Consider the following 17,715-nt stretch of genomic DNA (forward strand, 5'->3'; position numbering starts at 1 on the left):
TTTATAACCTTTAGTTTTCAACATTCTCTCATAGATAGATTCGGACAAACATTTTTAGATCAAATATATTTTTCGTCCCAAAATTCCTTTTAAGAATTATATCATGTTCTCAAATTAAATATGTATATATTTTACAAAATTCATGTAAAACATTTTTTTTAACAAATGATAAAATCTACCATTTCACACTATCGTTTATTAAAAAAGATATTTTAAATAATTTTCATAAAACGTAAGAACGAAATAGAATACATGTTTAATTTAAGAATAAAAGATATTTTTTTTAATATAATTTGTAGATGAAAAATATATTTTGTTCCGGTGCACCCAATAAGTTTCATGTTGTTTAGGAGTCAAGGTTAAGTGCAATTTAAATACTCCTTTATTCTCCGAAACGCTTTTTAATACCAAATCGTGACAGAGTTTCACACTCCAACGCGGACAATACCCTGGAAACGCGGTGGTGTTTCCTAATGATATTGTCGGACGACTTGGGTCGGGTCGGGTCGGAACATATTTAATTTAAAATTTTATTTTAAATTTCCTATGTTTATGAAGAAAGTGATCTAGTAATCATAGAGGCATTGACTTGAATATGCATGTGTTTTGTGGTAACTAATTTGGGAAGTTGCCATTACAGACAGAGAGAATAAAGTGGAGAAATGAATAGAAGATGTTTGATAAAAATCCCATATGGACCATCCAAGTTAGGTGTAAAGAAAGGCACCATTAAGCCTTTATGGGATGAGCATTGCAAGTGCCACAAAAGATGCCTTCTGAGTTAGTCACAACCATTCATGCATAAAGTCCTATCTATACTTTCAACCATACTTTCACTCCTAACAACATGCTTCTCATGAGAAAAAGAAATCATAAAAGCTTTACACGCACCAAAAGGTAACAACTAATTTCATAACCCAATCATTGTTTATCTCTTTCTAATAATATTTCACCATTTCTTTTACTTTCCCTTTTTCTAGCTAGTCAAGATACTAATTGTTACCAATAATTATCTTTTATACTAATATATACCTCTTTAATTACTTACTTTATAATTATAGTTCTTAAAATATATAAATTATTCAATAAACAGTAAAGTATAGTTGAGTCTCCTTTCTAGAAATTTTCTACATTTTGATGTAAGAACTCCTTTTCCAAATCCTTCACGGGGTCATCCAGTAACCCTTCACATTTATTGTGAAAGAAATATCTAGACAAAGTTTAATTGAATTCAGATGAATTTCTTATATTTTGATATTGACATTTCAAACTATAGAATAAAATAAATAACTTAATAGCCTCTAAGCAAGATTTTAATTTTAATTTTGTAATGTGGATACACACATACAAAAAAGAGTGATAAAATGGTTTAATAGTTAGATAAAAGAAAAAGGGAAAAATATATTTATCTTAATAATTTTTAAATAAATATTATATTTCCTTTTTAAGTAAAAATAATGAAAAGGTGTAAAATAAAGTAAGATAGCGACTTGTTATTTTTTAGATAAACATGTTATTCCTTCTTTTATAGTTTTTATTGTAGAGATATATAGTTGTATTTTTATTTTTTTGAAAAAGTATTATTTGGAGTACCTAACTTATTAATGCTAACTACTACATAAGGTATATTACATATGTCAAAGCCCTATATGTCAGAACTTCAAACATGACATTGAAGCATATCTGCATCCACACAAAAAGGAGGACAGTGTAAAATGATATATAGCTTTCAAATCTTAGGTTTTTTTGACTACTTATAACTCATAATTGATCTAAAAAGTATAGTGATACCTTTTTATATTGTTTGAAATTTCAGTCTTTTCTCTCCACTGTAGGCTTTTATATGCATGAAACAAATTAAATAAATAAAATCTTTTGATGAGAAACAAAAGTGAATGTAAACCAAATAATTTAGCTTTTAAAAAAATCAAATTTGAATTTTTTATTGAATTTTTCTCTTATTTTTTTTATATCGTGCCTTTAAGACAATACTTATTTTAATATTTCAAAAATATTAAAAAAAATTATAAAATCTTATATTTTTAATATTCAGCAGAGAAAAACTCCAAAAATAACCTAACAGAGAATCTGAAGTCGTCTTCTTCACCCTATATAAGTATGAGAGTTTGTTCTTGCCTATTTTCTATTGAATTAGGACCAAAATGATGTGAACTCAAAACAATGTCCACAATAAAAGTAGAAAAATTATAGTTTTGATAAAAACAATAACCACTTCATAGAAAAATAAAATTGAACTTAGTAAAGTAGTTTTGAAACATTCATACACCGAAGATATAATATATCTATAAAAAAATTATAAATTTAGAAATAAATGCATCTTGCCTGTTTAATTTAAAGACAAGTTTACTTTTAAATAAGTCTCGTCAATTGTGATTTATTTAAAGAGAAATGATAGGTTGACACCCACATTTGACCACTTTTTTTACCACCTTCATAGGTTACAAGTTAATTTATCTTGAGTTACAAGTTAATTTTAAGGTGGTAAAAAAAGTGGTCAAATGTGGGTCTCAACCTATCATTTCTCTTATTTAAATTATGTACGTTTTTCCTTCAAACCAAGATATGGAGACATGGGTTATAAGATGACCCTTTTTATTCGAAGAAGTGCAATTGATATTTTTTTAGATGATATTTTTCCTCTTATATTTTATTGGAATAATACTGGGAATCTATGTACAAATCTAAGTTTCATATTAAAATAGGAATACAAAATTTGAGTAATATAATATATATATATATATATATATATATATATATATAATTTCACAAACTCATTATTTTAAAATTTGAATAGTGTCTATAAATTGCTTAAGCAATTTTGTTCTCTATGAGAGTTTGCTATTTTTTTTGGTTGTTGTAGTGTCAAAAGGGCCAAAGGCCCAAAAAGGAAAAGAAACCGACAAGCCTCTCTCGCAAAAAGTTTTAGAATGTTTTTGAGAAAATCTTTTACTATGACTTTCTTAATCGAGTGATATTTATTAAATTGGGAGTATCTTTAATTAATTTAATATTTATTTAATTAATTAAAGATACTAATTAATTTAAAACATAAAAAGTATTTACATAATTAAATATATTTTCCATATATATTATGGAGGATCAAGCTAAATGTCAGGAACTTAACATAAGTAATCATGGTAGAAATGATTAAATAAAAAATGATTCTCCTTAAGATAGGTACTACACACTCTCCAATTTCAATAAGATATACGGTATAAAGAAATTAAATATGTTTTTGCAAACCCTAATCCACTCCACCCAACGAACACATTGAACAACATAAAGTAACAAAAACATTATTTCTTAATGATGGATATCCCTATATATATATATATGTTCACCATCTTAACTCTTAGATACCCTCTTTTCAATGAACCAGTGTTTCCAACGCTTGACGTAGTTCTCATCTTCTTAGCATGCTGAATAAAATCTGAAAGATGGTCTTTATGGTTTTCTAACCTGTTATTATCCTCAACCGCTGAAGATTTACTCTGCCCCCTACCCACGTTTGAGACGCTTCTGATTCTGTACTTAGCACGTTCAATGTACTCAGAGAAAGTGTCATTGATATCTAGGGTTTTCTTACCTTGTTGCTGTTCCTTCAAATGGCCAACTTTTGATCCTCGAACAGGTTCAACCTTGGCAGAAACTTGTAATGTGGGGGTTGAGTTATCAAACGTTATGGGGATTGTTCCTTCTCCTTGCGTATTCTTGGCCTTTCTATTCTGAGGGAAATGAGTAGAGAGTGGTAAAGATGGAGAATTTGCATGAGTGGGGTAAAAGTGTTTGATGCGATGAATGGCTTTGAAAGCAGGATTGGTTGCAAGTGCTCGACGGATTTTCCAGCATATAGAGGAGCGTGAGTTGGTGTTGTTTTCCATGGAAAGTGCCAAGTTCAAAATAGCTTCAAATCTAAACTAAGAAGGTTATAGTGCATCATGCAATACCTTCTGAAGGCTTGTTATATAATACTGCTTAGAGATGTGTGTGTATGACAGTGGTGTGAACATGATTTGGATAACCAAAAAAGAGATAAAAAGATCCTTTGAAGAAGCCACCTGGGTAGATTCGTAACAGCTATGATCGATAGAGTTTTCAACGAGATGTGATGGCAGGGACCAATTCCTTGTGTAGTTCCTTACTACACTCAAAACTAGAGAGTCACGTTATGGAATTGCTGCTACATTTTACTGATTAGGAAGTGTACTGTACCTAGCCAAACCCAATTAAGTAAACAGTACACACGTTAAAACCACATACCATCTAGTACCCGGACACAACCAGCACTAGTCATCCAGGCAGGTAGCCGGCCAAAACCGACTACTTGCCTAGAAGGTTAACCCACTTCAATACACCTCTGGAACCTGTTTTAGGACCAGGTCCACTCATGGCCCAAGCTGAGGCCCAAGCTAGAGCCCAGGTCAAGGCCCAGCCCATGAAATGGTCAAACGTCATTAATGTCTATAAATACACGTGGACCCCATCATTTAAAGGTACGCAATCATTAATTGCTGATTTGACTCTTGAGAGCTTTGACTTACTTAAGCTTCGGAGATTCTTCTGCAGGTAACCCCTCCCGGGTTCAAGCCGGCATGTATCGAATGGGAAGAGGCCAACTAAGGAGATAACGGACTACATGGTAAGGTGACGCTCGTGCCTAACTTATCTTATTTGTCCCTCTGCAGGAACAGGAAGAAAAGAGAAAAAGAAGCAGGAGGGTTCAGAAAGTGGCACTTGGTATCAGATTCAAGAGAGACTTGTAGAATTGGATATAAATAAACAAAAGCGCAGTAGCAATTGCAATAGCAATGCAAGAATCACATTTATGCACTGTTTTTGAGAGGAAAAATAATATTGGTTTTGTCGTGGAAAACAACTCACAATTGTTGAAATTAGTACCAGAGAATGATACTGTCCCGCACAACAAAATATCGAGACAAGGAATCTTTAATATTATATATATTGCTTCATTTTTCTTTTGCTCTTGAACAATTGTTGTGCATAAAAGCCAACGCAAGTCCTATGTTTGTATGCATATAATTTACTTTACATCAACTTCATGAAACGTGTAACTTATTTAAGCTATGTATCCTTCAATGGTTTGGTGGGACATTACTAAAAGAAATGGTGACAAGAGTAACAACTTTATGAAGTGAGCATCTTTTATTGATACGACAACATATAAGTTCTGCGGTTATGCATGCATGCATTATACAACACGAAATAAGCTTTTGTATAAATTCCTAACTACACAGTACGGGTACATTTTCAAATTTCATATGCAGTTCTGTATAAATGCATATCAATAAAAGTGTTCGAAGTTTTAAATTAAGAGATATTTAAGTTCTTTTATGGATAGGTATTGGAGAAAAAAAAAAAAAGATTTGTGCCAGCAAATGGAATATGCTGTAGCTCTAATATGATCATATACCATTGGGGTGGGTCATCAGGGAATTGCTTAAAGAAAACGAATATCAATTCGTCGTATTTAAAAATCATTTGTCTATGACCCTAAAAAAGAAATGCACCATCATTAATCAATATGATTTAAATTTATTACCCTTTTACTATATATTCTTTGTTAACTTAATGAGATTTTAAAATAAAATTATTGACATAAACTTAACGTGATCTTTTGTTTTTCAATTGTGCTTTTTTTTTTTTAAAAGTTAACCTTCTTTCTTATACGAGAGCTGGATCATATTATTCTACATCCAGTAATGTTTCTTTCATCCCAGAGAACAAACACCCCCCTAAAAATGTCAAATAATACATTGGAGTGAAATGTTAAAGTAAGGATCATATTGTTAAGGGCCGAAATGCGAGTTAGAATCTCATTAATTAGAAATAAATAAGAAAGATAATATATAAACATTTTTTTCTTGGAGCTTGGATCGAAAATATGATGTTTTAAGTTTTATATAATTTTTTATGGTTTATTAATAAAACAAAAATTCAAGATTCAACCGTATAAGAAAACTCTCAAATAATGATTAATTTTAGTGACAAAAAATATGTTTAGAGATCGATTTTTTTGGTAGCCAAAATTGTTAGCTAATATTAGTGAGCAATTTAAAAATCAATTTTTTTGGTAGTTAAAATCTTGATAGTTAATGTTAGTGACCAATTTAGACATCAATTCATAATAAAAACTATTTTAGTTATCAATTTAGAAACTAATTATAATTTATTTGAAATTATTTTAGTTACCAATAATTTTTAATTTATAAATTAATATCTAAATGACTAATTATTTTTGCCACTAAAATTAATTATTAATAAAAAATTTATTGTAGTGCAAATTCTTTATCAACCGTGCATCCATAAAACATATTGTTTTTTTTATATGGTTCATGCATCACCATACATTTCTTTCTACACCTCATAAATTTTGTATTGGGAATTATATTTTATATTCTAAAATATAGAATTTAGAATACAGATTGTACCGGACCCGGTCAACTTAACCATATACATGACAACCCTCATATACATGCCAGAAACAACCTAAGTACACGACTCGGGTTGGCATGGACTCAGACTCATAACTGAATAAAAGCTAAAGTAACAACAAAATGGCCAATCCAGGACAGTGTGCGGCCAAGGACGACATCCGACAAGTCTGGAAGTAAACGGATCATACCGCCATTGAAAACTTAGTAAAATGGAAGCCCTCGCGTTCAATAGGCCTTAAGGGCCTGGATTAAGGCCCAGGCCCACTCACTGCCCAAGCTAGAGCCCAAAGTCAAGGTCTGGCCCACGGGATAACCAGACATCATTAATGCTCTATAAATACGCATGGACCCCACGAATTAAGGGTACGTATTCATTAATCACATATTTGACATTTTTGAGAGTTTTGACTCACTTAAGCTTCGGAGTCCCTTCTGCAGGTAACCCTTTCTGAATCCAATCCGACATGTATCGACCGGGAAGAGGCCAACTGAGGAGATAGCGGACTACATGGGTAAGGTGACTCTCGTGCCTAACTTATCTTGTTTGTTTTCTGCAGAAACACAAATCTTTATATTGTGATTGGACAATGTATAATATATTTGTATCTTTTATTAATTATGTCACCTGAAATACATCTATATTTTCGATTATGCAGATTAAAATGTATTTTTTATTTTGTATATTCTAAAATGTATCCACAATAAAAAAAAAATAAAATTGGAATTGTAGATTTCTAAATAAAAAATTTATGCAGGTGATTGTCCTTTCTCACCACTAGTCACGAAGGTACTCTAACTTTGAGATTTTAGGCTTGATTCTCGAAGAAAATAGTAATACACCAACGGAAAAGGAAAGTTTTCGAATAAAAAATTACGGAGAATAATAACACGTACTATAAGGATATTAGTTAAAAAATAATTATTATTGATTCTATTATTTTTAAATTGAAAACTGAAATAATTAATTTTATTAATTAAAATAATATAAATATATATAATATATTTTATAAAAATAAAAGTATCTTTTGAAATATCTAAATAATAAAAATAAACATTTTAAAAATTTAATTAAATCTTAAATTAATATCTTAATTATTTTCTTACGTTTAATATTAACTTTTTGTTGATTTTTCTGTTAATAATTTTTTATGTCTGATTATATTTTAATTTATAACAATATAAAGTATAATTATTTAATTATTTTTAATTTTTATTGATGAATATTAAATAAAATATATTGTATAATATTTATGAATATTTTTATCTTTTAAATAAAATAAAATAATATTAATAATTATTAATTCAGATTTCATTTAATATCAGAATTCCTAGACCATCAAACATCCTCGCAATCATATTCATTAATGACATATGCATAGAACAAAATATTGAGAAACGAAGTATTAAAAAATCAGTCGTGATCTTTATGTTGTTGATTGTTTCCTTCATTAAGGTGAATTCGCTTTTCAGTTGAAGCTAGTACTGCTCTCTTTATCTTTTACCTTTCTTAATAGTCAAAATAGCAAAAACGCCAACAATTTTGAAAATGTCAATTAGAAAGAGATCCAAGGGAAAAAGAATCTGGTATATCCTTTTCCATTCATCATGAGAAGGATCTTTTCCTTTTTAAAAAAATGTTTTGTCGATAAATTGAAGAAAAAAAAAGGTAATTCTTACTGTGTCCTTTCTAAAGCATGTTTTAAAACCTTCCTTAAGAACGGTAGACAAAGCAAGTGAAATCGAATGACGAGGTAGAACACAAATCATCACAAGGTCAGATTCAAGATTCCATGTAAGGGAGTACACTGTGCTGCTGATTAACTTACACATGGTAAATATAAATCAATGTTAAAACTTCAATCTTTGTAACACAAATCTGCAATAATCATCCAATAAAATTATTCCCTCACACTTTCAACAAAACATATCGAATAACAAAAAAAGACCATGTAACTGTTTTGAATGCATATAGCACTTAATACTCAATAACAAATATTGGAATCACCACGTTAAGTTAGCAGCATGAACACATTAATTAGCCTCTCTTGAAGGAACCATTCCTTCTCTTGCTTGATGTGCTTCTCAACTTCTTCTTTGCACTCTGAATGAAATCTGAAAACTCGTTGTTTTGGTTATCCCTACCATTGGCTTCGTCATCATCAGACGATGGTGCAGGTGCAACGTTGCTCTGCTCCCGACCGATGTGGGACAAGGTCCTGATTTTATACTTGGCATGTCGAATGAAAGTGTTGAAAGCTTCATCGTTATCGAGTGGGGTGTCATCTGAGTAAACCCTACTACCATGTTGTCCCTTCCAAGTGCCTAGGGTGTCTGCCTTGGGTTTAGCAGAAGACCTCCCCATTCCATAGCCAGGTTCGGTAGAAACAACCCTTGTTATTACCTGGTCATGAACCTTTGAATTTGATGAGGTCTTATTCCCCATGGATATGGTGCAGGTTTAGTTTTGGGAAGTGTTTGATGCTGTATATGGTTCTCAAACTCCTGGTTAAGCTCAGAAGATTTTAGTTGAGTGTAACTTGAAAGAAGGGCATGGCCATATATATATATATATGTATAAAATTGTTTTACTGTGTAAATTAGGAATCTAGAAAGAAGGAAAGAAACATAGAAGAAACACGTTTTTAACTGTAACCTTTTGTGGGAACCAATTGTTGCCTAGTTAAGATTCCCAACAGCAATTAGGAACAGCATTTTCTAATTTTCCACGGAATATAATGGTGCTAAACTCAAAAGTAAACAAAGTACTAATGCTATAGCATCATAGCTTGTAACATTGTATGTCGTGTAGTTACCCTTAACATTCATACATTGGATGTGAATGGCTTGTTTACTTAATGAAATGACCATAAAAAAACTCCCTCGGTATAGTTATGTTAGGCGTGAGTGACATGGAAGTTTCCGAAGGAACTGGTAGATGGTATCAGATTCCTACAGCAATAGTTCAGAATTGGCGAAATAAACAAAGTGCGGTTGCAGCTTGCAAGAATCACATCATGCGAGTGTTCCACGTAGGATGCGTATGTGGTTCCATTACCCTAATGGAGTTAATATTCGTGTCTTTCTAGTGCAAATTAAACAACTCATCGCACTTATTGAACTACAATACCAGAAAACAAAAAGAATCTGCTTTGTAATATTTCTAGAGTTTCATTTTTGACCGCAGAATATTGCAGTGCAAAAATCTCAAGCCGAATCCTGATTCTTAATTAATCTGTGTGTTAAAAAGGACGTGGAGTCCCCAAAAATTCAGTACTTATTTGTCTCTAGTGATTGTCGATGATTTCTCATACCAACCATCCTTAATCTAATAATGCAAATAAGTTTAATCTTAAATCTTGTTAATTGTTTCAATGTAATGCTAGTGGTTGAGTTTTACTTGCATAATAATACATTTTTCAGATGAACTTTTGTAAACTACTGGCTTAATTAACTACCTTAAATCATCGGAATTCCTGATTGTAAACTATATGAATCAGACTAATGAAACAAATTGTTGCATCAGACTAAGCATAAGACAACTTCTTAGTCTGAACATCCAAACATCGTCGTAAGATTGGACAAATTTGGAGTTACAGACAACATTAATAATCACGCACCAGAACTCACATATCATGGTTTGTGTCTGTCAACCAAGGAAATTTAGCACAAATTTAATTATAGAAGATTTTAGTGCAAAACACAACCTCCCAAAGTCAATTAAATGAAGACAATTCAAGGAGAATGAACCCTCCCTTAAAACTATATTTTTTTTTCCTGAGAAAGATATGTACCCTACGTAGTGATTTCAATTAAACCCATTGTATGCTAAGAACAGCATGCACATGACAATTGAGTGCTTTTACTGTAGTTTCACAGAAAAAACTGCATGGATTCAATATTATAATCTGGACAGCGACAGTTATCAATGTACAGATTTAAAACAACATGCTTTAGGAAAATGAAAACTTTGTAATATTAAATAATTACTACTTGAGATGCCAAACGCATCAATAGGTATAGTAACACGCACATGAATCATGTTTCTTTTAAAGAAATGCTCGTAAAGACAAGCCAATGAAAACAAGAAACGAGCGAGTTCGGTATAACATTCAAATCATATATATCATCATTGAAAGAGTTGGGTTAAGGTAAGATTCAAGATTCCATGCCTGCTTAATGCTTAATGATGGAATGTTCTACCTGCTCTATATGTCGCCCACAAAGAGGACACAACGTACGAGGGTTTAATTTTTCGATTGTAATAATGAGATTTTTGTGACACTTGGCCTCAGAGATGTATACCGAATTAGTTTAGGACAACCTTGTTTTGTTGTGATGTTCTAAATTAAACTGATATTAATTATTCTTTCAATAAAAATACTACAGATTAATCAGAAACCTTTCATTAAAGACAAAACATCAATGTATATTAATTTCTTACAAACAAACAATAAACCAGTCGAAATTATTCCCCCCAAATAAACATTTCACATTTACTGTGCTTGAAATAGAAAAAAATGTAAAGTATAATAATGCTTGCATGGCTTAGGATCTTATTTTCATGCAGTATATAACAGAATATTGGATGGACCCACATGTCAAATCACTCTCTTTTGAGGTTCCCTGGTTTATCAATGGTCACCGTCTGTTGAAGGAACCATGCTTCCTCATGCTTGATGTATTTCTCAACTTCTTCTTCGAACTCTTGATAAAATTCGAAAACTGGTCGTTTAGGTTATCCCTAGCATTAGCCTCGTCATCATCTCGTAGTGGTACAGGTGTAACGTTGCTCTGCTCCCGACCGATGTGGGACACGGTTCTAAGTTTACCCTTGGCACGTCGAATGAAACTGTTGAAAGTTTCATCGTTATCAAGTGAGGTGTTATCTGAGTTCGCCGCACGACCATGTTGTCCCTTCCAAGCGCGAGTGGTCTCTACTGCTGGATTAGCAGCACGCCACCTCATCCTTGGATCATATCCAGCTTCACTTGAAGCAACTCTTGTTGCCTTTCCATGAACCTTTGAACTGGATGAGTTCCTGTTCCATGATGCAGGTTGGTTTGAAAAGTGTTCGATGCAAGGTATATGGTTTCTCGACAAACTTGGTTAAGCTCAAATGATTATAAGTTGAGTTGGTGTAACTTGTTTTATAGTGTGTTATGAGGGTGTAAATGGAAGATTATGAACTAAAATAAGAAAGAAATAGTGACATGTTTTGAATAGGTATGTGTATGAGGACTAATTGTTTTTCGTAGGAGCTATCCAGTTAAGATTCTGAACAGCGATTAAGAAGAGCTTTTTCTAATTTTCCACGGAATATAATGGTGTCAAACTCCAAAACAACCAAGTACTGATGTATATACAGTAACATTGAACCATGGCCAAAGTTGACGGCTTAGTCCTAATCTTTTCAAGGAAATAAAATAAAAGGAAGAGATTTTCTTTAAGTACTTGATAATTCTATGGTTAGTATTGTATACTGCTGTTTTAATTATCTGTTATTATCATAATAAAAAGCAAAAAAAATAAACATAAACATTTATCTCTTTCATCAAAAATCAGTATCTTCCTCTCCCACCCTCACAAACATGAGAGTTTTCCATGGAGCAGCTAGATGGTATCAGATTCCAAGAGGACCCTTCTTCAGAATTGGCGAAATAAACAAAAGTTTCAGTTGCAGCTTGCAAGAATCACGTCATTCCCATATATATAAGATGCTTATGTGGTTATGGGTAATTATTATTCGTGTGTCTTTATGTGGAAATTAAACAACTCATCGCACTTGTTGAATTTTAAATTACGATCAGAGAGCCAGAATGTAAGTGGCTCCTACCATACCAAACATTAAAACGAATATGTTTCTGGAATTTTATTTTTGCATGTTCATGGTGTAGTGTATCAACCGTAGTTAAATTTATCTCAATCTAACGTTGCTGGTTGAGTATTGCTTCCACATTTATCTCAGTTAATAGATAGTTTAACGTTGTCATGTTCTTTCACAAAAGACAGAAAGAGAGGGGGGGAAAGCGAGTCCAAGTCATGCAGCTCGAAAGAAACAAAGTTCTAATTTTCAACTCACGCCAAAGATTTCTTCTTTCTTATACCATTTACTCTTCCCGGTTCCACCGCTGATTTATGTCACTACCACCATCTTTTAGAAAACAAACCATTATGTACCAAACTTGACACTTCTAGAACCAGTTATTTTGACTCAAATTCAAAATACTGGACCAGCTTTTATGATTCCCGTAAGTGTTTTTTTAAGGTGGGACGGTTGTTATTAGAGAGAACTTTGACTACACTAAGGTTCGAAACTACTTTATTACACCTAACAATCACATGCAAGAACTTATCTGCTTTTTCATAATGGTAATGGGGTTTTGAATTTACCACCATTAATAAAAGACTTGAAAATTAGTTCACTATGTAACCAAGTAGAGTTAACAATAAACTATACTTTGAAATGGCGTATTTTAGAGACTAGAAGAAAAAAAATTTCTTGCGAATGATACTGTATTATAGTTAATGGGCTCCCTATATTTAGAGAAGTAATACTTTTTTTTTTGTTTTATTATTATATTAAATTTATAATTTTAGAATTTATAATTAGTTGGTCATTTAATAAATTATTAAAGAATATATTATGTTTAAAGTATTACTTCTCTGAATAATTATTTTATTCATTTGATTTATTATTAAACTGATTTACCGTAAAAATAAAAATATATTTCAACTCTAACCTTTAATATCTAATAAATTATTATTTTAGTTCGTAAATAGTATTATTAGTTTTTTAAATTTAAAATCTTCACACAAATCTCTAAAATGCTCGAATTCTATATTGAATCGATTTAACCCACGATATGTATTTCTAAAGATTATTTTTAAAATTATTTGATTTTTAAAATAAATAGATAATTATTTCTTTTAATGTGTGTCCTTATACACATATGTTGTCTCTTGTAATATTTATCTATTATAATATAACAACCCTGCAGAAGAGTGATACAAAATATCATGAGACGGACCTTCAAAGATAATGCATCAGAATTAATATACAAAATATGAACTCTTCTTTGATTGTTTTCAGGTTTAGCTGTTGAGTCAGGAAATCATAAGACGGGGCTGGAGGGCCACTGCAAGGTGACAAGATGAAACTGTCACAGCAAAGAATGGTCCATCTTGTAAGGGAAAGAGATTGTAAGAAGATTTGTTGCAGCTGCAGTTGAAGGGATTATATTTTGGCATTTTTTAGCTTAGTTCAAATACTACCAAATATATTCCAGTGATAAACAAGTGAAAGCAGTGATGCATACCTTTAGTCCCTCATTGAAAAGCCATTAAAAAAAAGCAGTCTTAAACGTTGACAATAAAGCAGCATAATAATGTCTCAATGGTTTCAACTTTCAAGTACCACCTAAGATTTACTAATGCAACCCACGTTCTTCTTGATTTTTTCTCTCTTAATAGTAGAAGGTGGAAGGGAGTAAAAGGAAACTCGATATCAATCCTACTTAGGCACATACAAATTTGACTAATCAAATTAACTTACATAATTCACAACATAGAAACAGTCTAATTAATGCTCAGCGATTTAAAACCTAAGCAAGGGTGCTGGAAGATGAATACAGGCTAATTTTACAATTCAACGTTGGAGCATATCCCAGCTGGGGAACAAGTCAACAAGATCAAGAAAAGTATACTCTGCATACCTCTTTAAAGGAGCAGTCAAAGTGGATTGCTTATTTTCGTGTGGATCTTCCAAGGTTCTTATGACCACCAAATTACCATGGGAAAGAAAGATGCATAATCAATAAACAGATACAATAAACGAGCCATCTTCATTACTACAATGAGACATTCCATGGTTATGCACAACACTATCTAAATAATTTCAGTATTAGAACCCTGTGGAAGAGTGAAAAAACAGAATTGAAGGTATGGTTATGCCTCCAGATAATGACCCTTGTATGCTACTAATAACTCCTCTGCATTTTCTCTGAACTGTGATATATACTTGTCCAAGAACATCTCCTCAGACAAGCACAACACATGAATATAACTGGGGACTTTCTTGCAGAGATTTTTTGATTTCAACAGTTGGAAGACTTTATATCGAGGAAGCACGCGATCCTCCATGCTGTACATTAAAATCTTAGGCTGGTGAATAAGGACTGACTTGGGCAGCATAACTGTATGCAAGAAGAATTTCATTCCAACTTTCAACTTCTTCTCTGATGTTCTAAACAAAGTCGGAGTTCTCTTGAACATTTGCAGGCCCTCATCCTTCGAAAAACCAAAACAATTAATTAGTTTCAACTTTCTCTCAAATGTTTTATCGCTCAAACAACTTAATGTATGAATTGCATAGACAAGCATTCTTGAATTTTCACGGAAACCCAAGTCTACAGCTCGAGAAACATTGTTTTCAATAGTAGACCGCTGTGCAACGAAAAGCCTTGGATGAAGTTTGAGTAGCAATGAAAGATGAGTCCCAAGAATGCCACAACTCTCCAAGAAGACGACATTCTCCATAATTCTTTTGTACTTTGGGAGTATCCAGCCACATCTGTGCAAAACAAGAATAAAATCTTTCTGGTCGTAGACAATTTTCCTAATAGCTTCAACTGAGGGGACCAATGTTTTCTTCAAGCTATGAGTCAAAATGGAGGGATTCTTTGAAATGAAGCTGCATAACTCGTAACCCTGGAATCCAGACATCTGAAAGAGTTGAATTTTGGGTCTCAAGATTTTCTCAACATTTGTAAACAGTATCTGGGGTCTTTGACGAATCAGGGAGAGAACCTGGCTTTGGGAAAAGCCTATTTGTTTGAAGAAAGTGAGCACTGATAAGGGGTTTTGAGGGAATCTGCACCCTGAAACACGTTTGGAGACATAAAGGGATTGGGTTCTGGAGAACTGCAAGTCGGAATTCAGGTAATCAATTATTGAAGTGGTTTCGTTGAAGTGTAGGCAACGGCTTTTGGTTGAGAAAGAGAGGAAGAATGTCATAGACTGATAAGAGAATTGATTGAAAAGAGAAGATGAAACAGCATGGTGTGACTTGAGAGACTGCATTAGTTCTGTGATCGTAGATGAATGAATGCTTTGTTTAGAATCAACCAAAAAACAACGTATTTTTTAGGTTGTCTATTTCCAATTTGAAGTCACCAAACGTTGGCAGCCCTAATCAAGATAATCCCCAAATCTGATTCTCAAGGGTTTCGAAGAACCCTAAATCCCCAATTTCTTTAACCTTTCGTCTCTCGCTTGGATTTCAAACCCTTCTTCTTCATTGAGCACGGCCAAATCACGATGAAGAAGACTGAACCCTTTCTTGAAGTTGCGTTCTCGTCGACGGTGGGTTGCTTCGCGAGGGTCTGTCTGGTCTGGTTTTTTGCAGGTACCGTGGTGGCTGTCGCATTGGCGCAATCGACATCGATTTCTGTCACGGTGGCCTGCGGTTCTGTTTGGAACGGAGGTGGAGGATTCTCGCAATGTAGGTGTGTTCGCGTCTGGTTTCGCGTCTTCTCCGGGCAGCTTTTTTCGTCGCAGGTGGCTGCGTGGTGGCCGGCGCCGCAGTGATGGGGATTTCGCGTCAGAAAGTGCCCTCGTCGTCGATCTGATTCGCAGTGGTTCTGCAACGCGTGGCTTCGTGAACGTGTGGTGGTTCGTCGTGGCAGCCTGGTTTCACGAGACATCTGCTGGCTCTGGTTTCGTCGCAGCGGAGGTGGCTCGCAACACCGATCTGGTTGTGTTCGCGTAGGTGGCTCGCGACGGCGGCGATCTAGTTCGGGACGGCGGCTTCGCAAGCGGCAATTTGATTTTCCAGGCCCTTTTTTTGGCCGTCAATGGCTGTGGTTTGCTCTAAAGTGTGCCGGCAGAGATTCCGTTTAGGGGTTAGTTCATGCGCGTGGGAGAAGATAAAAACCTGATAAAATTTTTGTATTAAAATAAATACCTATAAATATTTAGTTTCAGTATAAATAAAATATTCAATGTTTTGGTAGTTTAATATTTTTTGTGAGTAAATTAAATCAAGAAGTTAACAAAATATTCAAGTTTAATACTTTTTGCAGTTAATGATCATAGTTAGTGAAAAATGTTAAACATCAGTGTTTATGTATATCATGCGAATATTGGTTGTTCCAAAAGAAAATTAATATTTGGCCAGATTACATACATGTGATGGTAAAATGTGATAATTAGAAGGTTTTGTTTTGGTTGATGATAAATCAATCCAAAGATGAATAAGATGGGTTTGTTGTTTGACATACTTCATTATCAATGTTTAGTCGTTACAACAAAATATTCTTAGTAGTTAATATTATTTATATTGTTGTCCAAAGAATATTGATGATGCATTAGGTGTCTTGAGATGTGTTAAACCATTATTTAAATATATTTATAATTATTTATTTTTATGATGTGACATGGGTGTTTTACTTTTTTAATAATATTTGCTTTATTAGGAGTTAGTCACTTTTGTGGTTTATGTTTTATGTTTAAGTTTGTGTATGCCTACATTGTATTTATGCTTTCATAAACTAGCATGTTTGTCTCCTAAATTATTAAGCTTTCCAAGTTTATGCAAGGATCAAATGTGTTGGATTGATAGAAGACCAAGGAACAAACAACAAAACCCTAAGTTCAGCTCTGCACCTAGAGCTAAGCAACATTCGGGTTTGGCTGGATTCAGCCCAACCGGATTAATCGAGGATATGGGTAATTTCGAACATCACACAAACGTAAGCCAACCCACACTTCACCGGAAGAAGACAACACCTTTGTGTGATAGGAAAGCGCAACACCTTCCAATGAGCACGAGGAATGAGCAAATTCTGAAGAAAAGAGGGAAGTTGTAGATAAAAGGTGAAGAGGTCGGGGGAAGAGAATATTATTTTTTTTATTCTTAAAGACATCATTTGTCCCAAGTTTCGTTTCTCTTTCTTCGATTTGGTCATATTTTTATGAAGGACAATGATATTTTGACAATTTTCTCTTATAATCTGATGTGACTTTTTTTATGTGTTAAAATATCATTTTATTTTTTTAAGTTAAAAAAATATTAATTTGTATAAATTATGATCAATTTGATTATTTTTTGTGACGACATTTAAATTGTTAACCAAAAGTGAACAACGACAATCATGTTTCATTTCGTTATTTTTTTTATTTTTTAAATTTTTTAAAAAATTTTAAAAAATTGTTCACATCCAAGTCAACATTATGACACATG

The 17,715-nt window shown here is 33.0% G+C and overlaps 2 protein-coding genes across 2 annotated transcripts; both read right to left on the bottom strand.

Moving 5' to 3' along the window:
• Positions 1–3,165: 3,165 nt before the first annotated feature.
• Positions 3,166–5,012, bottom strand: LOC146888905 (uncharacterized). Its single transcript, XM_085665485.1, has one exon. It carries the CDS (start codon positions 3,900–3,902, stop codon positions 3,318–3,320), a length of 585 nt encoding a protein of 194 aa, XP_085521611.1. The 5' UTR covers positions 3,903–5,012; the 3' UTR covers positions 3,166–3,317.
• A 9,182-nt stretch (positions 5,013–14,194) lies between these two features.
• Positions 14,195–15,562, bottom strand: LOC114190726 (uncharacterized). The gene has a single exon (XM_028079716.2). It carries the CDS (start codon positions 15,552–15,554, stop codon positions 14,421–14,423), a length of 1,134 nt encoding a protein of 377 aa, XP_027935517.2. The 5' UTR covers positions 15,555–15,562; the 3' UTR covers positions 14,195–14,420.
• Between the last annotated feature and the right edge of the window lie 2,153 nt (positions 15,563–17,715).

This window comes from Vigna unguiculata, chromosome 1, assembly GCF_037176805.1.
Source record: "Vigna unguiculata cultivar grain cowpea cultivar isolate G323 ecotype 2 chromosome 1, ASM3717680v1, whole genome shotgun sequence".
Lineage (NCBI taxonomy): Eukaryota > Viridiplantae > Streptophyta > Magnoliopsida > Fabales > Fabaceae > Vigna > Vigna unguiculata.